The 25434-nt window shown below is 28.8% G+C and overlaps 1 protein-coding gene across 1 annotated transcript; it reads left to right on the forward strand.

Annotated features, from left to right (window-relative positions):
- The first annotated feature begins 13953 nt into the window (after nucleotides 1-13953).
- On the forward strand, nucleotides 13954-23901 carry LOC145829361 (matrix metalloproteinase-21-like). Its single transcript, XM_082937130.1, has 11 exons — nucleotides 13954-14276; nucleotides 14715-15022; nucleotides 17293-17508; nucleotides 18551-18767; nucleotides 19090-19258; nucleotides 19582-19769; nucleotides 20044-20191; nucleotides 20593-20722; nucleotides 21695-21843; nucleotides 22167-22339; nucleotides 22623-23901. Exons 1-11 carry the CDS (start codon nucleotides 14145-14147, stop codon nucleotides 22980-22982), a joined length of 2190 nt encoding a protein of 729 aa, XP_082793256.1. The 5' UTR covers nucleotides 13954-14144; the 3' UTR covers nucleotides 22983-23901.
- Nucleotides 23902-25434: the final 1533 nt, after the last annotated feature.

A 25434-nucleotide genomic window follows, 5' to 3' on the forward strand; every position in this document is an offset into this window, starting at 1 on the left:
TTCGCTAGGATCTTTTGCTAACAAACGCTTTAATTTATATCTTGAATAGTTTTTTGATAATTTATTTATTTACAGATGACAAGTTATAGGTGTTAAATAACTACAAAGACTAAAAATAAGTAAAGAGCTTATCCAGTTTTTAATTAAAGTTATTCAAATTCGCAACTAATTTTTTTAATTTTAGCAGTTCAAAATTAGCTATCATAAAAGAGTACTCTGTTGAAGGTTCAGTTTGAACAGTTATAGTAATTAATATATTCGTTTTTAAATTAAGTTAACACCTCTAGACTTAATTTGTTCATGTTTTTACAAAGTATATGTTTAATTTAAAAGCTACGATTTAAAATTACTCTACCAGCAATCAGGACGATTAGACATTATTACAAACAGGTATGTTTGTATAAACAATACCCACAGTTTTTATATTGCAACTGATATTAAAACTATTATAATTTAAATGGCCTGAAAATTTACGCTTTTTACTAAAGTTAAATAATAAAACAAACTTATTTTCATAAGCTAAATAGGTAAACTTTGTTTGCAACAGGCTTTTTTTTAAACTACAACCAAGTAAAAACTTTCTTTAGCTACATTAAATTTTGAATTTAAGAAGAAGTAGTTTAATAAAAAAAATATTTTAAAAAGTCAAACTAAAGTAAAAAAAAACAGTACGAACGTCAGTAAAATAGTGATAACTTGTGAAATTAAGGTTTATATTATTAAACTATGCAGAAATCTATACACATTTTATACAAAGAAAAAGTTTCTAACGTAGTTACACTAAAAGTTTTTAAATTAGTTGGAAAATTTGATAGAAATGGAATTAAAAATAATTAAATAAATAGACAATCAAAATTGAAGAAAACTTAAACTTACGTAGTAACTACTACAATCATCTACTCTAAAAAAATATATAAATCAATAACTATATTGTGAGTCTCAGTTATTGATTCTATATTTATTTGTTCTGCCTCAAATCAACAAATCGTAGAAAATTACTTTTAACTATTTGGTTTGATTTTTAAACACTTTAACTAATATAAATAGTACTTAATAAACAACAACGGTATTAGCAAAATTTTAAAATTAAAATATAAAATCAACCCTGAGTTTTTGTTTATATAAAAAATCGTTAGCAAAATAGAGCAGATTAATTAAGAAACATCAATACATCTAATAATAAATCGGTCATTACATAACAGTAAGCTACTATTTTGTACATAAACATTGAGGCTACTAAAAAATTACGTTAGGATTAGTGTTAATACATTTTAGACTTTTTTATGTGTTTGTAATAGTTTCTAAAACTTCAGTAAATAAGTAGAACTTTATAACTTTAAGTAAACTTTTTTTTCTATTGTTACAGCTAACATACCATTAACTAAACATGATCGTTCAAAAACTTTGCTTAAAATATTTAACAAATTAAATAATGAAATAAAATTGAATTAAATACGAATACATCCTTATTAAAGTTCTCTAAAAAACAATAGCTTTTTTATTTTATAGTTTTTTATATTATGTTTAAGTACAGTTCAGAAAATTACTACATCAAAATCTCTACAAATACTTACATAAAAAACAACCGCTACGGTGCACAGTTGAGCATGTGAAAAACTTCTAAATAAATAAAAAACATTTAAATAATTTCAAATTGCATAGACATATACTTTTTTTTAAGTAAGTAACTTTAAATTTATTTCTAAATATTTTTTATATGGATACAACTTATACAGTTTATATTAGAATTTATACCATTTGTTATGAGTTTAAACAAATCAAATTATTTATAAAAAATAAATAATAACAACTATAATAAACATATTTAGTATAAAGAATATTGTTTTTCAAAAGTTTTAAACTTTTATATTTAAAAATAAATACTATTTTTAATTTGTTAAAGCTTAATCTAAAAAACTAAGTTTTAAGTCTTACTTAAAACTTAGCTTTTGTGAATGAAGCAATAATTTTAAACCGATTTTTTTTTACTCTAATAAAATTTTCTTAATAATACTAATCTGTTTAGTGTCGATGTTTCCTGGAAAATATAAAAAAAACTTATTAATACAAAGAAGTACCAGTCTTTAGTTCCTAAACGGGAAAATATGTGGTCATATTTGTGTTTCTTTGGTAACATAACCATTTAGTTTCTAAAAAAATTATGTATTATCATCGAACTGTTTATACTTAATAGTATTTTACAAAAAAAGCACATTTTTGTATTTTATTAAAGTATTCACAAACTTGCAAAACAATTGTACCTAAAAACAGAAGAAATTTTAAATTAAAAGCTTAACTTTGTTTGTGTTTTATTATGAATAAATAAATATTTTTTTGTAAAAACTGCAGTCTTTTAAACATTAGAAGTTATACATTAACGTCAAAAAACATAATGATTATTATAAATAACACACGCAAGAAGATAAATATTAAAGGAAAAACTTGAATCATATATTATGTTTTTCATTTTTAAGTTAGCATAATAGAAACTTCAAATTGTTTTTCTTGGATAAACGGTGTTAAGCTTTCATAGATGTCCTCGAATTTATTTTTTTATGCGCTTTACTTAGAAACTAATAATAAGTTTTAATAAAATATAACATTATTTAAATAAAAAATATAAAAATTGTGTTTGTTTCAGTTATTAATTGTTATGTAAAACCACTGAGAATTTGTGGCTTTTTAGAGGTTTAATTGCTATCAACTAAAAACCTTCTAAAGAAGTGCGATTGTTTACACAAACAGACTTTTATAGCGTTTATCGCGTACTTGTTAATTGATGTTTAATATTAAAACGACCAAAGCAGGACGGCCAGTAAACAAACCGTTTAAATTTTAGCACCTGCTTATTTTGATTTAAACTTCAAAAGTAATATCTTCTCTTTAAAAGGCTTTATGGCGGACTCGATATAACTTAATGTATAAAGTTTCATTACTCTAACATCAAAGCTGTATAGTCGAATTAAATTAAAAATCAATTATTTAGACAATGAAACCGCAATAAAGACATGGTAACTTCCATGAAATTGACTATCAACACTTAAAAACTGAAAACGTTTTTTACAAGCGTATTATTCCAGAACTTTACTTAAATATCTAATTTAGAACTTCAAGACACTAAATTGCTTATTTTAAAATAGTTATAATAGACTAATTTTTTCCTACACTTACGGTAGTAAGTTACAGTTTACCAAAGTATTTCCAAAAAATTATCATTTCTCTTTGATAACTTAAAATAAAAAATACGGGTAAAAACCTTTAAATTTATTTTTTCAACTGTTTTTTAATAGATAAACTTTATTTAAAATTCTGTGCTTTTTTTCCCACTTTAAAAGTAGATTTAAAACTTGTACGTGACAAAAATACAGATTATATTTTTATAAGTAAACCTTCTTTAAAAATGATTACTAAACTTGTTAATCTTTTGTTAGTATTTATCGCTGTAATTTTTTTAGTATGAAGCTTAAAGCTGTAGATTATATTTTATCAAAGGCAGTGTTTTACGTATTAGACTTTTAACATTCTTAATTAAGCTTTTTTAGAATAATTAAGTGATACAATTTTTTCTATTATGCACTAACTGATACCATTTTTGTTTATTGTTTATGCTTATATAAAATTTAAACATAAAATGTATCTAAGTCTCTATTAAAAGTTAAGTAACTTGTTTCAGCTGATAATATTTTTTTTCTATCATTACATATTCAAAATATACATTTACTAAATTCAAGTCAGTAAACAAAAATAATACAACATTAATCCGATTTAACATTAAAATAGTTTACATAAAACTTACACCCTTATTTAAACAGCTTTAATTCTGTAAAAACAACTTTTAAAACACTTAATGTAAAGAAAATTTAGTAACAAACTAATGTTAGTTAATAATCGTTACTTTAAGTTAAAAGCTTTTTTTTTTGTAAATTAAGAGCCATTTTAAATTTTTAAGGGTACAAGCATGCAAAAAAACTTTAATTTAGAACAATTTTTTTAAATTATTTTGCAACACCAAATTTGGTGAAACCTCAGTGTACGCTAGATATCTAAAGTATGCTTGAAACAGCTACTTTTAGTTTGAATACACGAAAAAAAACCACAACAATAGAAATTTGAATTTACAAGTGATACCAAACCAATTCAATTCGCACTTCGACGCGGCTCTTTCTCACGAGTATTATTCAGCATTGTTATTGTTCCTTGTACCCATCAGCAGCATTGATGCTATACCTCGTCGAAACGCATGTGTTTGTTGTGTGTCTGCATGGCAACTGGACCGGGTTCCGTTGCCATGCGCCGCCGCTCGCCTGACAACTGAAGAAAATGACTCGAGGCTCCGAAGCAATTAGCACCTCGAGAAGCGGCGCTTTTGTTTACCTACTGACAAGGCGGCAACAAAAATGTGTGAAAAGGGGAAGGCAAGTAGAGCACATAGACACAGCAGCTAATCTGCTGTGATTAATTTCACGCGCTCGTGTTACCATGGTAGCATTGTTTGTAGCCAAGCTATCAATGAGTTTTGAGCTGTTTCAGAGAGCTTCTTTGTGAGCTTTGAGCTTTAAAGATGTTCAGAGGTAAAAAAAATCTGGATTTTAAAGAAGTTTTTTTTTTTTGTAAGATGTCCGTAGTAGTTATTTTTTCGTTTTCAAATTATGCTTTTGTAGGTGGTATCTAATTATATGGATCAATTTAATTAGTATCAGTTCTGATTTTTAGGAAAGTACTCTCTGTAAAACCTAAAACAAAAAAAATTATTCTCTTAGTAAACTTTCATAGTTCAATACTTAGGTTTTAAAACTTTCAAACTATATCCATTCACACCTAAAACTATCAGAAAATTTTAAGACCCTAAATTCAATTTAGTAAAAATTGTAAGTTGTAATACTTTTCAAAACTTATTATTGATACTTTTTAAATAAAACTAATACTTGTTACGGTGAAAAGTAATTATTTTCAAGTAAAGCCATTAAGAATGTTTTACATAAGTTTTTGAAAAGGCTTTAGGTCGCCGGATTATCTCACTTTACAAAGTTATTATCAGCCTTTAAGTATCGTATTAATAGCAATTTAAAGCTTACAACTTTTTATACTTTTAGAATATTTCTAAATTATTTAAACTGATGTAAAGAGTTTAACATTATGGCTTTAACAGCACACAAAAACTTTCACAGTTGTTTAACTTTTATCAACTTAAAAAACTACTAATGCTGAAGGTTTGCTTTACAACACTTTTGCAAGCACAAACTTATGAAAAGTTACAGTCAACATGTCAGACAGAATTTATTGCAAACAAAATAAAATACCGCGCGATTAAAAGGCCTTTTGAGCAGCGCGATAAATCTCAATTAAAAATATCACTTCACCTCAGCACACCAGACAGGCATCACGGCAGCATTTGTAAAGGTGATTAATTTCCTCAACGGAAGCGACGACTGCGTTTGACACCGGTGCGAAGCGTCAACATTCAGAGCAGATGCCATCAAAAATGCGTTGCCGCCTCGTGTTGTCAAGACATTCGGGATTAAAAATCGATTAGTGACGTGGGGCGTTATCGTTTTGAGGATTTTTTAAAAGTTTCGCTGGTAGAAGCGCGTGAATAATTCGTCCTCGTCGGATTAAGCTTTTTCGGCGGTCGGAACTCAGCCGAACTCGAGTGTTGATTAAAGTTCGCGTCCGCTTTGGTGAAATAATGACATTTGATTGGCTGCTGGTTTTCACGCCAATAATTGTTTTTCAATAAACTTGGAACTTTTTTGTGTTCCTATTTTATACATTTTATTTTGTTATTAAGTTTCAAATTGTGTTTTAGCTAATAAGAATTAAAAACTATTACAAAAACATTTATTCTGCTTACTTTGAAAGTTTTTTGGGGTTAATGTGCTACTTTGAAAAAAAAAGCGAAGTAGATTTTGAAGCTCAGCCTTTTGAAGAATAAAGTATAAAAATTTGTTGCACAATTATTCAAACATAGTTTTATTTAAATAAAAATTCTTTGAAATACTCTCTAAACTTATTTGGTTAAGGTTAAAATATTTTTTTAAATCAAACAAAATAATAATAATAAAATATTTCAAAGACACTTCATTATAATGATTTTATATAGATACCTATTTACATTTAAAGTTTCTACCATTAGCTTCTTAATGTAACTTTTAATTATTTCTTTTACTTTTAAACTTCTCTAAAGTACAAAAGTTTTCATAGTTCTGCTTATTTTCAAAACTTAAAAGTTGTTTAAAAAACTGTTTTTCATTGACCTTGCAGTACCCATTGAAAAATTTTGAGCTTTTATTAATGAAAGATTTTGCAATTTTGTCAGGTTTTTTTAAGCAGTGACATTTGACGAAGACACTTTTGCACGAGCAGACTATTTTGCACGGAGACAATTTTGCACGGGTTAAGTTTTTTTTTATTTACTATTTAATTTTTTTACTAATTTTATTAATTTTGTATATATATTTATATATATTTTTACTACCACTGTTACCCCCAACCCTTACCCTCGGTCGGTAAGTTTTTTTTTGTTCTTTTTTATAATGTTTTTTTTTTACTATCATTGTTATCCCTAACCCTAAACCTCGATCGGTATCTTTTTTCTTTATTAATTTTTTTTTTCTACTTTTTTTTAATTTTTTTTATTATAGTTTATATTAGTTATTTTTTAATTTTAATTTTTACTATCACTGTTACCCCTAACCCTTACCCTCGGTCAGTAACTTTTTTTTTTATTAAATTAATTTTTAGTATTTTTTTAAATGTATTTCTTTTTTTGTAATTTTTTACTCACGTGCAAAATTGACACTTGGTGTAAAATAGTCTTCGTGCAATTTCGTGCTCTGGTGCAAATTTGGCTTCGTGCAATTTTGTGCACTCGTGCAATTTAGTCCCCTCGTGAAATTTAGTAACCTCGTGCAATTTAGACCCGTTCCAATATACTAAATTCTTTGTTGTTACTAGTATATACTTTTTTTAAAGCTCGTTTGTTAAAGTTTAATTAATCGTTGAAAGTTTACTTTATTCTTTATTATTATAATTATTTATTTATTATAGCTATCAATTTCTTTCAACGGTTAAAAACACATTTATTCTTTTTTGTCCAAACTTACTCCACTAAAACTTTAATCGAGTTTGGTAATATCCGTTTTTCATATATAATGGAACTGTTTTTTGTTGTATATTGATGTAATGATTAATTTTTAATTCTTAACATAAGTTTAATTAAACTTTTTGGTACACACGGTATGTCTTTTTTGCACTGAAGACTGTTTAAGCATCAAAAATTTGCACAATTTTTTGCTGGTGATGTTTTCACTCATGACGCATTTACGGTAAGCGTAAGATGAAAAGTCTAAATAAGAAAAGTTACCAGATTTAAGGTATGAAAATACTCTTGTGTCAATAGTACCAACTGGAATGAACGAAGCCTACCTTGTAAAAAAACACTCGTGCAAATCTACTTTCGTTAAAAAATAAGTGACATATTGACACCTACTCAATGCACAAACTCTATTTCTAAAAGTATAATTAATTTAAAAGTTTTATAGAAAAAAAACTTATACAGTTTAAAACTATGTAATCTAAGCATAATAAATTTTAATATACTCTTCAGTTTTATTTTCAAAAAATAATAAACGGACAACACTATTCGTTAATTAACACTCTTCAGATTTTATTTTAAATTATCTTTAAAAAATAAAAAACTTAAATAGAATCATTAGAACTTAAAAAACTAATTAACCCGTCTAGAAAAATCGTAAACTGTAATGTGACTAACTTTATTTATTACAATATTTTACCAAGTTTTTTCTGTAAAAACATTAAAATGTGTTTCTTAAGATTGATAATTTGGTTAGTTAGTTAGTTTAATAATGTATGTAAAACAAGTAGCTTATCTTTTTTTTTTAATTTATTTGGTAATTTTTGGTTATATTGTTTATTAAAAGTTTAATGATCAATTAAGTATCAATAGCGCTTTAAGACATAATATTTAAAAATTAAATCTTAAAGTTGTCATTTTTAATAATCCTAAAAATTTATGTTTGTAATGTAAAAAAAACCTAAATCTTTCAAAATTCAGTTTTCTTTACTTAAAATATGTTGGACAATTTTACATTGCTCTAATACTTCTTTGAGAAAAGTATGCATAACTTTCAAATTAATTCATAACTTAAAACAAACAACTCATAATACGGTAAACAGAGAAATTAATTAGGAACGCCAAAATTACAATTTTCGAATAAGTTTTAATTAGGCACCACACCTTAAAAATAAACATGTTTTTGTAAACATCACTTAATTATGCACTAATTATGACGTAACATCAATCAACTATCTGTACTTTTGTAGACTCTTTGGAAAGCAAAAGTAACGTTATATGAAAGCATAATAAAACTTTAGTTACTGTACAATTAGATAAATGCAAAAGAGAAGAAAATTCAAAAACATTCGACTTATAGGAAAAAAAAACTTGAAAACTCAACTGGCATATTTCATAGGATAATTTTCTTTTACAAGCTTATCTAAAATAAATCTATTTCAGTTCATTCAAAATATTTCAATTAGAATTTAATTTATAGTTTTGGTTAGTATTAAAGTATTAAAAACCCTAAACCCCGCAAAAAAAAAAGCTAACATTTTATGAATAAAACTGTTAAACTTTTTATTTGTAGCTAACTAAATGTATATTATAAACCTTTATTAAAAATTGTTAAATTTCAAACTAAACAAATTTTACTCTGATAGTTAACAAAACGTGTGCAAAATAAAAACTTAATTTATTTTACTCCAGACAATCAAGTTGTTGATAAGTTGCTATGTTCGATTTCTACCGAGCGAAAGCGGTTGAACATTATTACTATTTACTTTAAATGATTAGTACATTTTTTTTTAAATATAATTTAAGTATGTTTAAAAGATCCTAAAACAAACAAAGGGTTATGTACTACTTTGATACGGCAGTCAAACAATTAAAACGAACAGTTTGCGTAGCAAAGCCATTGAATTTCATAGCACGGGCAGGTGATGCACTTAAAGTTATCATTAAAAACAAATAAAAGTCTGCATGTGTTACTTTTTTTAATGTGCTGAGAACCCAAATGTGATTTATTTGGTGTCAATTGAGTTTAGGAGGAGCAATTTCGTATGAGCTCGCCGGGCAATTATGCTTTTAAAATGGGATGCAAAACTAAAATTTTCACACTTGCAAGGGTTAAGATGAAAATTTGCCTAAATTACTTTGTTTTGTGCTGTAGTATGGATAATGAATGTTTGGTAGAAAATTTTATTCATCTTTTTCAGAGTTTTAATCTAAATTTTAGTAAACTACTTGATAAAAACGTTATTTTTTAAATTTAAGCTGTGACTTTTTATAGAAAAATTACTAGTAAGAGGTTTTTTCAAACTTAATTTTTTACGATTTATTTGGTGTAATAGGTATATTTACTTGCTGTTCATTGAATTTAACGTTTAACAGTTGAAATATTTGAGCAGTTTAAATTTTTCGTGATTTATGGGTGCGCGACATATGTAGCCATTCCTGTTAACAAAAAATTCATAAATTAAACAAGGTGAAACCGCAGTGAGGTTTTTGTTGCTGATTTTAAACGTAAATTGTTATTCAACAATGATGAAGCTTGTTCGATGTGACGCTCACACACACCTCCGATAAATTTCGTTCATCCGTCTAAATTGCTTGCTTCTACGGAAAATAAGAACGATGTTTTGTCAGAGACCTTTTGATCAAGGGCGAAAATTTTTGTTGATAGCGTAAAACTTCCTGTTATTAAACAAATAAATGTAGTTTTAGTTATAGCTTATGCTTAATGTTTTTAAACTCTTAAAAAGAATTGTTTTATAATTTTTATTTAAAAACATTTTTAAAATAATTTTTCATTTTTTTATCAAATAAATTTCTACTTAATATGAAATACTTTTTTTTCAAAGTTTTAGTATTTTTTTATAAAAAAAGGTCTTGTTTAATATTTGCAATTTTATAAAATCGAAATACGATTAACCTTTACAAACTTAACTATAATTTACTTTATTTTTTGATTAATTTTATCAAATTAAATTATTTTTGTGAAGTTTTGTCCTGTAACCAAAGTTTTTTATGATTATCTTAAATTTTAACAAGGTTTTGAAGCTTTTCATATAATTTACGTTAAATTGCTATTGTTAAGTTACAAAAAAAACTATTTGTTTTGGTAATGATTGAAAAATAAGTTTTCAATAACTTTATAATTACGTAATACATAAATTAATAAATAATTAATAAGTATTTAAATTTTTAAGCAAACTTTTATAGTATTGATGTTGTAAAAGCACAAAAGTACTTTTAATAGCAATAAGAAATATATAGTTTAAAAAAAAAACAATTATCAACACAGACTTTTAATTGATAAAAATATGATAAGACAATAAAACTTAGTATGTAATTTTTACTTAAGTTTGAGGCTTAAAACAGTCTATCATGAAATTTTAAACTATTCAAACACATATTTTAATGCGGTAGACGAAAACTATAAACAGCTGATGTAATCTTTGAATAAGTGATACACATATTTTCTTAAAAATTCACTTTAAGAAAATTATCACGTATTCTGTTACTTTCTAAATTTTTTGTGGAATATAATTTATTCATTTTTGTAAATCAAAACAATTTACTGTTTTTTCTTATGTAAGACGTTTGAACTACAGTAAACCGATCACTGTTTTGTAAACGGTATAAGTACCGAGTTAAGTTTGTGTTTTGTTGCAAAGTTTGTAAAACATTTAAATGGTCAAGCTTTTTTTTGAATGAAAATTAATCAAACTAATTTAAAGAGCTTGCATACCTTTTTTTACTTACTAGTTGTTTTTTAAGGCTTAAAACTTTATAATCAATTTTGTATAAAGTGTTTCTTAACTAAAAAATATTAAATCATCTTATATTATTTACTAAACGTTAAAAAAACTGAAACAAAAATTTTAAACCCAATAGGTTGCCACATTTAGCGCTATTGAGCAAAGTAATTGTAAAAAAAAAAAGGTTAATGTAATGTTTTGTGTTGCGATAGGTAGAAAACAGTTAAGATTTGACTGAGATATTGCTGAGATGTTTTGTCAAATCGCACTGATAAAATCATTTGTCACTTTGTTACTAATTTTTATTGCTTATTTTCTAGCTTGATAGGTTTGATTACAATCAAAAAACATGAAGTTGTGTTATTTATAGAGTGCTTGTTTATTTAGTTACCATATAGTGTTGCTGTTTTACACTTTGAGTGTTTTTTGTTTACATGAAACTATATATTTTTAATGTTTTAGTTCGTTTTAATTGTTTTTCATGCTTTTTAAACATTTTAAAAATATAAACCATGAAACAAGCTTTTTTTTCTTTACTTTAGGTTTTTTAGTGTTTTTAGATTTTAACATCATCAATGGTGCAACAAAACGTAAGATCTTTTAAAACAGATTTGCGTTAAGTGTAAAGAAAAAGTAGAACGAAAAATGAACACTTAAACAACCAAGTATAAATACTAATATCGTATCAATACTAATATCAACAGAAAGTTACTGGGTGGCTTAGTTTAAAGCGTTCCGTTAATCAGAAAAACTTTATGTTGCGTTTCATGCCTCTCTAAGGTGATTAAAAGCAAATCAGCTTATAAAACAGAAAAGTTCACTCGCCAATCAATCTGCATTGCCAATTTAGCGCTTGTTTTTAGGTGCGAAGGCCGTTTTTAATAGAGCAGAGAGAAGGGCTCAAGTTTAAGCAATTAAGCTTGTTATGAACGTTTCAGACCACCTCCATTCATCTTGAAACAGCGACAGACATATTTGTAAACGTTGCGAACTTTTTGATGTAGCAATTTTGTAGGTAAAAATAACCGTTTAACACAAACAAAACTGTGTTTGAAACATTTTTGACGGTAAATTTTTATGGAGAACTTTAGTTTTTAAACTTTTTCTTCTGAAAAACATGGTTGCGTTTTAGTTTTTTTTTGAAATTTAAATAGCTTACTTTGTAGACTTGAAATTTATGTATTAATAAACCTCTAGTTTTTAATTCTTTGATACTAAAACTATATTACAAAACTTGAAAATAGTTAAGTCAGCATTGTTTCAAACATTAGTCTAAAATTTATCATAAATTCAAATTTTAATAATATGATTTAGTTTGCTTAAAAAAGCTGATTTCGTTATTTCAGCTATCAAAAATTAGTTTTTCTTATCAAAATCGAAGAAACGAAAAAAAACTGACATCATTAAAAATAATTGACTTCGTCACAGAGAATACACTGAAAGGTCACGTGTGTTAAACGGCGTAATTTCAAATCGTTCATCGCTCGTTTGACAATTAGGCAAGGTCACTCAGCTCCAGTCAAAGCGACAATACAAACAAAATGAGATTCACCGGCGCAAAACAATTTTCAATGTGTGCAAAACAAAGGCGCTGAAAAGGTGCAATGAAGGTTTAATTGACCTTTGTTGTTTTGACTCTCACTGGCCATTGTTCGTCGCAACGTGACTCAGTATTTTGACTCGAAGTGACGAATCTCGAATGTTTGCCCGTGAAATCAGAAAAATAGCCGACGAGCGGAAAAGCAGTCGACTTTAGTTTCGCAATGAAAGCTGAACAAGCTTCTTTATGTTATGACTTGATACACATTTTTAAAGCTATAAAGTTTTTGTGAAATTTTAGTTGTAAGAAAGATTTTTATGTAAATTTTAATTGCTGTCGTTGGAAAATTAACTGTCAAACAGTTTATTTTTGATGTATTTATTAAAAAAATTTTTGTTTTCGAAATAACTTTAAATGATTAGATGCATCAAAGATCAAATGAGTTATAAAGTTTATATACATTTTTCAATGTAAGATCAGACCTGCAATCGAAGTTATGCCATTTACAACAACTGTTTGGCGAAACCCTATTCTACATGAGAAAAAAATCGAAAACGTTTTTTACAACCTTGTACTAATTAACTTCTTTTCAGAAAAAGTCAGGTTCATTAAAGGGTAGTTTCGATAATTTACTGAAAACATAACCTCTCTTTCAACCTTTTGCTTCGTGATTAATTAAAACAGTGTAATGATGAATTTTGATGGAATTGCTTTTGCTCTTAAATTAAAAAAAAAACACATATTTACTCTGATCACGTTTTTTCCTTTATCTATCACTTTGCTAAATTGATTTATAAACATTAGTGTTTTTACAATTTGCTGTGTCAAATAATGGGTTGGGAACTGCGAATTTCTACGAAAGTTTACTCTCTTAATTTTTTATCTATCAATTTAGTTATCGAACTCTGTTTTTAAGTTATTGTTGGATCTGGTTATTAACAAGTATCCGTAAATACCGAAGAAAAGCGCACACTTAAACTTTTTTTATACTATTTTTTTCGAGACTTTTTATACAATCTAGAATGTGTATTGTTTTATTTATACAAGTTTATAATATATTAAACTTAAATTAAATGTTGTTTCATAACATTAATAAATACTACGCTTATAAATTTATATGAGCACAACGTTCTAATTTAAAACCTTTTTTTTCTAATAGGATTATAAGCTTGAATGTTAAGTACTTTTTTTTAAACAAAAAAGTTAAAAAACTAGCTAAAGCGAAGTTTCGAAAAAGTAAAAAGATCCGTATTGACAAGTTACTACAAGCTGCGCATAGCATTTACAATATATTGGAAACGTAACTTATTTAATTCCATGTTAAACGAATAGGATCGTTTTATTTCCTATCCTAGATGCCCTTATCATATTTTTTAAACTGAAGAACTAAAATCAATACTTTGTTTGTCTTTAAACTAAAAGTAAATAAAGAATCCAACTTTACTCAGCTATTAACATCTTAAGTTAAATTAAGTGAGTAGCCAAAATTAAAGGTACTTTAAAGTATATTAAAACAAATATAAAAAAATAGCTTCAATTTCTAGCTAAAAAATATAAAAATAAACAGATTTTAAAACAGCTAAAAAGCTTTATCGTACTCACAATCAGAACGAGTCTGAATTGCAACGGAAAGTCTCAAGCAGGCTCGACAGTTCAACATTTCAGCGATTCTTCGAAAAAATTCAAGCCTCCACTTGCTTTGCCGCTTACAAAAAACTCTCTGACGAGCGAATAAAATTCGTGAAATAAAAAAAATAAAAAAACGATGTTCACTGCAAAATCGCGTTTCTTTATTTTCGCCTTGCTCGCTTGCTTCGCAACTTCAAACTCCAAAGTCGATGATATTACTGCAGGAAACTCTGAAAACGAAGATACGATCCCTGAAACTTCTGCGAAGGTCTGATACGGGTTTTGTTTGTCATGTTGTTTGTAAGGTTTTTACGGTAAATTTTAGTTTATGTAAGTGTGTACATGTTTTAACTTTCAAAAAACGTTTTATAAACAATGTTAAAGTATTTTAGTTTTCATTAAATTAAAAAAAAGTAACTCAGTGCTTTTTATAGCTTTGTAACATTTTTGGTTTTGAATTGAACTTGCATAGCTTTTATATAAAATTAATAACTTAATAATAACTTAAACTTTAAACTGTTTTAAAGTTTATAACAATGAATTTAATAACTACCTAGCAAAAAAATTAATAACTTGAATTAAAACGTCCTACACTATCAAAATTTGAAAAAGAAAATTCAATTTATTTTTATTTTATTATGATTTTATTTTTAATAAACCAATACTTCTTTGCATTATTAGCATCAACTTTATTTCAAAACCTCAGGAGTACCTCTCAAAGTTCGGCTGGGTCAAGCCGTCGGTGTGGGCCGAGATCTCCCCCTACTACCGCCACCTCCTCCTCAACCCCAGAATCCCCAACGAGAACGCCGTGACGTCACAATCCCGCTCCCTAGCCGCTTCCTTGGCAGCTCTCACCGAGGGCAACTGGCGGGAGACGAGGTTCGGGCGGGAGATGACGACGGTGGACGAGAAGAGGTACGTGGAAGCGCTGAAGAGCTTCCAGAGGGAGAACTCGTTGGAGGTGACGGGCGTGTTGGACGAAGCCACCTCACTGGTGATGCAGCAGCCGAGGTTGGCAGTTTTTTTTTTGTGCTTTTTGTGTAGTAATTTTTTGTAGTTTTTGATCTTTAGTTGAAAGTTGTAATAGTTAGTAGGTTTTGAATTTAAAGCTGATAGAAATAGACTTTCAGTACAAAGTCACTTCAAAATAAAAGAGTACGTAAGACATAGCGTAGTTGCTATCTGTACAATTAAATTTTTTTATTTACTTCAAGCATAGTTTGAACTTCTATTAAAGTTTTAATTTTCATTTAACCTGGTATAACCATCATAAAATTAATGCTTTATAATTTCTGTTTAAATTTTAAACTTTTATTCGTTCATAAAAAAAGTTTAGAAGCTAAAAACTTAAGTTAATTTGATTTTTTTAACTAGTGTAAAGACAAGTGTATAACTTTATTTTCTCAAAACTTATTTATTTCTTATTTTTAACAACTAAATATAGCAAAACATTCGACACATACTGTAACAAGTATACTAACTTGAAAGTTTTCAGAAGAAATTCTTTATTATGTTCTTAATGTATTGACCATTTAATATTTTTCATTAATAGAAACTGGTTAAATCACGAAAACAAATATTAGTTATTGTTAACATAATTTTAGTAATTTATCTTACTCTTATTTTAAGAAATATTAGCTGACCGGAAAACATAAAGTTTTGTCAGCTTATGATTGAAAATATTTTTTTCAAATAGTTTTTTTAGTAACTCCTTATTTGATTTATTATAAAATACCAACAAAGTACTTTAAAAATATGTTAAGACTTTGAGATAGACAGACAACAACTAAAAATAGTATGATGGGTATTTAAACTTTTTCTTTTAAGTCTTTAGCAATTCATTAATAAAAGAAAGCATATGAATATACTAACGTGCATTTAAGATTTGTATTAATTTAAAAAAGTAACTTAAAATTCAAAACTTTTTATTTAAAGGAAGATAGTCTTACTAAAACGAATAATTAAAGCATCTGTCAGATAAATACTTAAACATACAAATGTCGTTTTGTTTTTAGGTGTTTAAAAGTGTTTAGTTATAAGTTCTTAGTGAACTAGCAGAGCAATTACATAATACTAAATTAACTTACTCTAAATGGTGCCTAAATACAAAATTAAAGATGGTTTTCAATAATACTTTATACAGTACGTAAAAACTTGTTTGTTTTTAAGTCAATTGTTTTAATAAAAAGGTTTATTACTGCGTTAAGTAGGATATATTCTAAGTTTAAACAAGCATGTTAATGAGAAAAGTTTGACTAAAACGAGTAAGTTCTGCGAAATTTTCATTAAACATACAAAACGATGTCGGTTGAAACTTACATTTGTAAAAACTTTACTCACTTTAAAACTATCTGAAAAATTTACTCGCCAATAAACAAGAGCTTCGAAAAGCACTTTCAAACGCTGCAACAAACTCTTTTTCAAAGTGTTTTAATGGCGCCTAGAGAGTAGAATTTCACGCAAAATAAATTGCACATTGTAATCTTGTCATTAAACACAAACCTCAATTTTTGAAACTGCACGTTGCTCGGTTGCTCGGTTACTTTCAAACTGCTCTGCGTTTCTGTTCAAATTTGCTGTTGCTCGCGCAAAAACAAAACACAACAACACAGCCATTTAAAGAGGCGTGAAAAAGACATTTTAATAACGAGCGGTAGAAAAACATCGGATGTGATTGAACAATTACCTCGTTTGAAAATTGTGGTGCGGCGTTTCCCGGCCAATTTGTTCACTTTGTTTAGCGTTTTGTTTGCAATTTCTCAAAGGGGGACCGAAATTGGCATCGCGTGCTTCCCTGGCAACGCACCTGAGATCTGCTTGGCAACGGCCTGCTGGTGGAAACAAGTTTGCGGCGTGTCGCGCCAACCGACGATTACTTCAGAAGTCGCCGACATCAGAAGCCGCACAGGTCGCTACAATTAAGTGACACGGGGTGTTTGTCGAAGTTGAAGTCACGCTATGTAGATACACACGTGTAAATTGCTCTCGTTAGAGCTTGTAACAGCTTTAAATTGTCAGCAGATTATTTTTTTTGTCAGTTTTATAATCGCGATATGTGTTGTATAATCTTTGTAGCATTTAAATTTTTTCGAGCATTAATTTTAATCCTGTAAAGTATAAACATTTTAATGACAATCAGATATTTTAACAATGCATTAATCATAATTTACAAAAATATGACGTCACTTATGAACTCGTAAAATATTTGCGTGAGGCAAAGCTAAAATTCAAGGTCAAGTGAACTCTTTTTTTTTTCTGGTAACTTATTTATTACGTCACAGATGCGGCGTTCCGGACCACACGACCTCGCCGACAGGAACAAAAAATCAAGAGGCCACCAGCCAGATGGGAAGCATCTTTGGAGAGCTTTTGGTGAACCAGACGCTTAAAATGGAAAGCGAGAAACAAAATATCAGGTCGAAGAGAAGCACCGCTACTTTCGAATATCCGTTTGATAGGGTGACCTTGACTGAAAACGAAGTAGACGAATCTATTAGGTTGGTATGAAATAAACTAAACCTTTAAATTGGTTAGGTAGGCTAGTTTATAAAACTAAAGTTTTGTACGATTGTAAAACTATAAACTATTTTAAGTATAAAAACTTTTAAGTAGCCTAGTTGTACAGAGTTGTTTATTTATGTTACTATGCTTGCCGATTGTATAGTTATAAAGGAATAAGTATAGTTTAAACATTTATTACTCTTTCTGTATCTAAGCAGCTTGTGTTTTCTTAACTAAGTAATTTTAAGTAAAAAACTAAAAAAGCTGTTTTGGTATTATAAATGAAACTGAAATTGACTTGAAGACCTTTAGTTTTAAAAATTGAAGCAACTGTTTTAAGAAAATTTCTATTAATGAGTCAATAAACAGTTTATTAAACAAAATAAGCACAGTTTAGTTACCTTTATGTTAGTTGTTACCTTTTTCTAATCTCTACATGTTACAGTTTTGAATTGCCCAACAAAAGTTTTACATTTAAACATACATAAATTGAGTCTTGCATATTCGAAAAAATATATATAAGGGAATAAAACGTTTAATCCTTGAGGTATAAACAAGAACAGCTCATTAAAAAAAAAACAACTGTGTTTGGAAGCAAAAAAAATATTTAATTACAACGTTTCACTGCCTATGAAATATGAATTTTGAATATGTCAATTCTTTTTATGCATAACAACCGCATATATACTTTAAACAAACTGCTCTAAGTTTAGTTCTGTTTTTCAATATAATGGTTTTAAAAAAAGAAGGTTTTTTTTTAAGTTTGTACAGTTTGTTAAAAACTTGGCAAAAACAACAAACTTTTTTTTTGTAAATCAAAAATACTCAATCTTGTTCTAAAAAATAAATAATAAAACGACTAAAGTTTAACTCAGTGAGTATAAGTTCAAAAGTCTAAGTTTTACAATGTACAACAGTTAATAACAATATATAAGCTCGCAATGTAAGTCTTTGAAAAACAGTATGGAGTCGTATACAGTATTTAACAAAGCTTGTTGCGTACTAAAACCAAAATATTAAAATTTTATAAACGTAAAGGGGCGCTGAACTCACGGAAAGCCTCGAAAAGTATCGCGCACAGTGGGCGGCGGAAAGAGGAAAGACTTCAGAAGACGAAGACAGAAGCTCCATGATGGAGAGGATCTACACGTGGCGGAACTTGCAGGGAGCGATGAGGAGCAGGCAGAAGAGGTCCTCTTTGTTCAAGATCGTCGACGGAAAAACTCACGGCGAGAAGGTCATCACGTGGCGACTTGTGAGTGAAACGATTGTTTAATATGACGATCATGACTAAATTCGAAATAGTTTTTGAATTTTTAAACAAAACTCGCTTTTAACATAATCAAAGACTCCCATACTAATATGACGAGAAAATAAACTAGATTAAGAAAAACTCAAGTTGTAGATTTAAGTATTTTCTACTTTTTAATTTAAGTTGATAGATATGTTTGATAGTTCTATATATTTCCAACAATTAAAACAACTAAACTGAAAAAAATACATGCATTCAAAATTAATGTTAAATACATAAACGCATTTATTCGTATTTCTTTGACTTAAAAATTTTACCAAAACAGTCCAAGAACTGGCCGTCCACCAACCCATACATGACCATGAACGAGGTATGGTTCACCCTCCGTCTCGCCTTCCGCATGTGGTCCGAGGTGCTGCCCCGCTTCTTCAGGGAATCCCCCTCCAACGAGGGATCCGACGAGCACGTCGATATTCTGCTTGGCTTTGCCGTCGGTTGGTTGCTTCAAATATTTTAACAGTATTAAGTTATAATATTTAAGTTTCTAAAATCGTCTTCCTGGTCAACCATTATTTGTGACTTTTTCGTTTTTATCATACACTATAACTTTATGCATATAAAAAAATACAGGCTTGTTGATTTTTTTGAAGTGCAATTTATATTCATACATAGTAAAAACATTTTTTCATTCAATTTTATTAATTTCGTCAAAGAACAAAAAAGGAGCATTAAGAGTAAAGTAAACAATTTTTAAAGAGCTTTCTTTTACATTCTGTTTTACAATTTTGTTGGAAGTCACACAAAATGTTTTCATCAGGTCAGCACAATGAGTGTCCGGCCACCTTCAACACCGCCCCCTTTGTGCGAGAGTACGCCCACGCGTGGCCGCTCCCGTGGGCACAGGTTCACTTCAACGACAACGAGATGTTCGTCCCGTTCAGCTGGTCGCAGGACCACCAGAAGGCCGTGCTGGAAACCAACAAGCTGCCCATCAGCCTGCTGAAAGTGAATATTTTTATTTGGTTGTTTTTAGTTTCATTTAAGTGTTTGTTTAACGCTAGTCTCAACAATAAGTATTTTGTTTTTTGGTAGTTTTTTGATTATTTTGCCTGTTTTAAATTTCATTTTAAAGTTTAGAGGAGTAACTCAAAAAAAACCTACAAGTTAAAAGCTAACGTTGCGATTTAAGAGAAGTTCAGTTATTTTCTCAAGTAATTTTATTAGAATTATTTTTAAAGTACGCTTAAAATTCTAAATTCACAAACATTCTATGAAATAGGTGGCGCTGCATGAGATAGGTCACGCGTTGGGACTTAAGCACAGCAACAACAGATCCTCGATTATGTATCCGTTCTACAAGCCGTTCCAGAACAAGGAAATAGTCGAGCTTTCCGACACCGACAGAAACATGGTTCGAAAAATTTACGGTTTGTTTGAGTGTGAGAGTTTTTCTTGAAAATATAATTTCAATGTTAAGTACTATTAAGTTTTTATAAAATTACTGATTTAAGTAAGTTTATATGAAAATGAAAAAAAGTTTGGAACATTTTTATAATTTTCTCTTATTTTAAATAAGCTACAAGTTTAAATAAAAACTAAACTATCATACTATTTTAAAAATAAATAGCTGTATAAGTTAGCAAATCAATATTTGTCATTAACTTTTATACACACTTGAAATGTATCGGTACATAACAGTGTTTTAAGCTATTGGGTAAATAAAAAAATATATATGACTTTAATAGGAAGTTTTAGTTCTTGAAACGTTCAAGCTATTTTTTGTATTTTATTATTAAGTTTCCAATAACTTATAACATACCTGCATTAGGACCATGCAAGAGCTTAATAGACGCGATATTCGATGTCGTTTTCGTTCAAAAGAACAACAAAAACGAGTACTTTCTCAAATACAACACGTTCATATTCCGAAAAGGATACTTTTGGATGTACAAAAACCAGTGAGTTTTTTTTTTCTTTACATAACTGGTATTACAAACGATCTATATCGCCAGTCATAATACGTGTAATCATCTTTGCCAAACATTTTTGCCGTCGATTTAACAGGAGAATTTTCCAAAAACATTAAGCGGATTTGTAAAACGCTCAAAGTAGTTAATTACCATGCTTTGATCGCGCGAGTGCAGAAGTGTTCGTGTAATTACACATTAAGTTTCCTACTTTTTCCCAGTTTTTCACAAATGAGATTAAAACGATTACAAACTTTAATTAGTCGGTTTCGTTTAAATTCAGTTTTCGAACTTATTTTTTTTTCTGACTTTTCGCGGTCGAGTGTTATGAGTTAAATTTTCATTTAATTTCTTTTCCTACTTTATATCTACCGTAAGTATAACTTAATTTTATGCGGCGGTAGCAAACGGAAGGAAGCGAGATAGTTCATATAGAGCTTTATTGTAATCTGTTTATCTGAAAAAGATATTTTTTCACGGTTTTTGCGAAACATTATGAGTTCGCGCGTAGAGGATTAAGAAATTCAGTTTACGGTTTTAATATCAAAAATTGCTTGAGATTAAGTGGAACTTTTCGATTTTCATAAAAAACACAAAATCTTGTGCTATTCTCTTTTCTTTTACACAAATACGTTGCTTGTCAGTTCATTAAACTTAAACCTAATTTGTTTTTTTTTAATAGTTTGGTTAAAAGTATTTTGTGTAAAACTTTTTTAAAGAGACTTCTTTATATTAATTGAGTTTATATGAATATTAGATTCAATTGCTTTTGGCTTAAGAAAATCTTTAATCGAGTAACTAAGTACTGCTTTGACTACTCGACATTAAAAAACTGTTTTGGTAAACAAAACATTTTTGAATTTAAAAAAAGGTACTTTTGTTGAATTTTTTGACAAAGTTTGTGTTTAAATAAACATTACCAATATTGCACATTAACTTTATTTAATTGTTTTTTCTGTTCAGGGACAACAGACCGGTGTACGGTTATCCCAAAATGATTTCAAAGTACTGGAGGGACCTGAGAGTTGAAGCCGGAAACTTCAACTCGGGAATCGACGCTGTCGTCCAAACGAGAGAAACGAACTTGCTCGGAACCATTTTGTTCTTCACAGGTTCGTACGACACAACCAACTGTGTTTAATGGTAAAGTGTTTAAATTATGGACACAATTGTTTTACTGATTTCAAACGATGTAAACTGTTAATTGGTTTAGCGTAGGACAATAAACTTACAGAATAATAATAATAATAATGACAATAATTTTTTTTACTTGGTCGTTGTAATGCATAATTTTTAAATGTGACCAAGTCGCAAAAAAAATACTAATTTAATTAGTTCATGCTGAAAACATTTTTTTTAATATAAAGAAGTTTAAAAATAGCATTTTTGTACCAATAACTAGAACTTAACATTTATTTCAACTTTTACTTCGTAGGAGAGTACTTTTCCGAGTACGACATGAACCAGGAAAGAATGAAAGACAAAGACTCGAAAGGAAACAAGTACCCGCAGAAAATAAAGGACATGTTCAAATACGGACCCACTGCTGTCGACGCTGCCATGTACAACTTTCAAGAAAAACTCCTCTATTTGTTCAGAGATGGACTGGTGAGAAAAACTTAAAGCTTTTTTGTTACTCCAACTTATTTTTCACTTCATTATTATTTGATATTAATAGTTATGAATTATACAACTTGTATTTTACAAAACCACAATTTTTAAAAAAAGCACTTTAAATGACTAATAGTCAACCTAGAGTAAAACTTTAACTTAAAAAACGTAACGTTCGCTATAAGCTATATTCAAACAAATTTCTCACTTTGTTTATTTTTGTTACACAAAATACACATAAATGCTAACAGCTATGACTGAACGTAATTTCAAAACGCAGGTGTGGAGATACAGGTGGCCTTCCAGGCAGTACCACGACTACGGCCTCATCAAGTCCATGTTCCCGGTGGTCAGAAGCCACGGTTACTGGCGCTGGGCGGACCAAGTGGTGCGGGTCTCGGCCGCCTACTATTCCCTCAGCGACAACTCGTACTACTTAATGTACGGCGAGAGGTACTGGCGGGTGAACGCGCAAGAAAGGCGGAAGGCCAGCGAAAATGTGCGGACCTACAGAAGAAACGGGGTGACGGTGAAAAGGTGGGTGAACCCGGTAGACCCCCCTAGGAACATCGCCACCAAGTGGCATCATTTATGCGAGGTGGGACCGGAGGAGATCAACCTTTCGCTGCCTGATGCATAGAAACAGTTTTGACGTTTTAGGACGGTTAAAGATTGCGCTGAGCGTAACTTTTTTTGTAATTTGATGGCAGCGCGCGACTTTTCAAATTTGCAGAGAAATGTCGTGACTGGAATTTGCGTGACGTTTTTAATTCCATATACACAAGTGCCTCTTAAACCCGTTTTGTTGCAATATTTTTTTACATTTTTTTTTTAATACAGGTTTATTTTATGTGCATAAAAAGTTTGACTGTTAAATAAAAGATATTTGATTTTTTTTTTGTTTAATAAGTACTTAATTTAATGATTACTACAGCTGATAGCGCAGTAGGCAAAGCAATATATGTACAGCGTTCTTGTTTAATTTGCATTTTTATAACGCCATGTTGTGTGTGGTAATAATTGATCTGTGGTTTTGCTCGCTGATGGCTCAAGGCAAAACTTCCATACTTGTATGAATTATCTTTGTAATTTTTTGATTGGGCAATTCGGAGTTGATAAGTTATTTTTTTTAATATACAATGGTATTAGACACAATTATTTCACTTGTTAAATTTTTTTTAAATTTTTTTTTTTTTTTAATTTATAAGTAACAAAAACACTAATGTTTAAATTTAATTTATTTAAATAATTTTTATACGATGTTCACCAAAAATTTCTCTTTCATAGCTTTAGATTAAAGTAAACCAATTGATGAGCAGCCTTGCGCAAAATAAAAACTTATTGTATTGTTCGAAACCTAAATTTAACTAATACTTATTTTTTAAATATACTTGAACAACTATTAATAGTTGTTGGAGCCAAATGTAAACATCTAATTACAAAAGTTACAACTTCTTTATTTCAAGTAAACTAAAACTTAATATCTGTTTTTTAATGAAATATTTGTAGACAATTTTTTTTCTCTTACATAAGTTGGTATTTTAAACTTACAAACAGTATACCTCTTATGATCGAAGTACGTTTTATTTATTGTTTTTTTTTTACTTTTTTTTCTAGCTAGTTCTAGAGGTTCTAACTTAGTTTATTTCATATAAAGCATTTATTGTAATGTTTAGTTTCAATTTTTTTAGTTTTTGACGACTGTATACTTTGCATGATTCATAATATTTCAATAAATGTTTTCCTCAAAACCAAACCGCTTTTTTGTTTTATTTACTTTATTCCAGTTATTCATCAAAAATTTTCAACATTAAAATTAAACATATTTTAAAACTTTGACATACAGGAAATATATGAAAATATTAATAATTAAATACAATAGATATAAAGAAATTGTTTTAAGCTCGATCCGATTTAAAAAAAATAAAATTACAAAGCTGTTACACATTAAAAGTTTCTCTTAATGTTATTTTATAGTTAAAAATAGCTTATTTCTTATGTTAACAAATGTTATTTAATATTTGCATACTATCTCAATGTTTACAAATTAGCTACATGTTAAAAGTTTTAATTACTAGATCTTTTTTTTTTTAAATACCGTGCATGCTTAAACTAAGTGTTAGTTAGGTAACTGGTATTAGGCATTAATATCCAGTGTTATTTTTAATTTTACTATATTTTTGATTAATTTCTTTAATAAATGGGATATCACTAAGTTTAAAGCATAACTTATTAGCTATAAGTATTACAGCATTTAAAGTTGTATTTACAGATTGTCAAAGCTATGTTGTTACAAGGAAAAGTTTTAACATCCTATACAATTAAGTTTGTAAATTGTTTAGCTTTGTTTTTAAAAAGCTTAAAACTATTTATACAAGGAAATAAGGATTCTATTTTTTTATTGATTAAAGTAACAAAAATTGGTAGTAGTTAATTTACAGCTACTTAAGGTACACTTTGTGTTGTTAATTTCCAAATGTTCTCTAAAGCTACTGTTGTTCGGTTAAAAATTAGCTATTATATTAAATAGTAAATTCTAATTTTCCCTAATTGAGTTTATTTAACTGTTGTTAAAACTAACATAACAAAACTATTCACTTGCATTTTAAACTGAAACCACCTTCGACCAAAACAGTTGTGTGCAGCCATCATTTTAAAGATCTCGAACTTATAAAAAGCTTTCAAAATTAAAAAAAAAGTTTAATTTTAGCAATCAAAGGATAATCCCATCAGAGGAACGACACAGCTTGGCAAGCTCTCTTGTAACTTTAATCATACAGCAAATCATGGGAGAAAAATGGTAATTTCGCCATTGAAAAACTTGTAAGGCGTAATTAATATTAATTTGGCGTTTCTTCTGCATCCAGACAAATCACCATTCTCTCAGAGCGACCGGTCGATGCCATGGTAACGAGTTCGAATAATCCGAAGGACATCCCTGTGCAAATTAATTACAACCGGCTTAACTTGTACGGGGCCCGATTATGTGTACCTGACATGTTGTTAATACCACACATAATACAAACTGAATGTTATCTAACTAATAGCGGATCCTTCGGTTAATTTTCAATATCGTGCATGCAATTAACAAG

This window comes from Thalia democratica, chromosome 2 (assembly GCF_965202585.1).
Source record: "Thalia democratica chromosome 2, ktThaDemo2.hap1.1, whole genome shotgun sequence".
In the NCBI taxonomy this organism is placed as follows: Eukaryota; Metazoa; Chordata; class Thaliacea; order Salpida; family Salpidae; genus Thalia; species Thalia democratica.

Excerpts from the sequence above, each read along its gene's own strand:
- LOC145829361 (XM_082937130.1), top strand. The coding sequence starts at position 14,145 with ATGTTCACTGCAAAATCGCGTTTCTTTATTTTCGCCTTGCTCGCTTGC. Across the intron at positions 14,277-14,714 it reads TCCCTGAAACTTCTGCGAAG|GAGTACCTCTCAAAGTTCGG; the intron begins GTCTGATACGGG and ends TCAAAACCTCAG. Across the intron at positions 19,259-19,581 it reads TCTGCTTGGCTTTGCCGTCG|GTCAGCACAATGAGTGTCCG; the intron begins GTTGGTTGCTTC and ends TGTTTTCATCAG.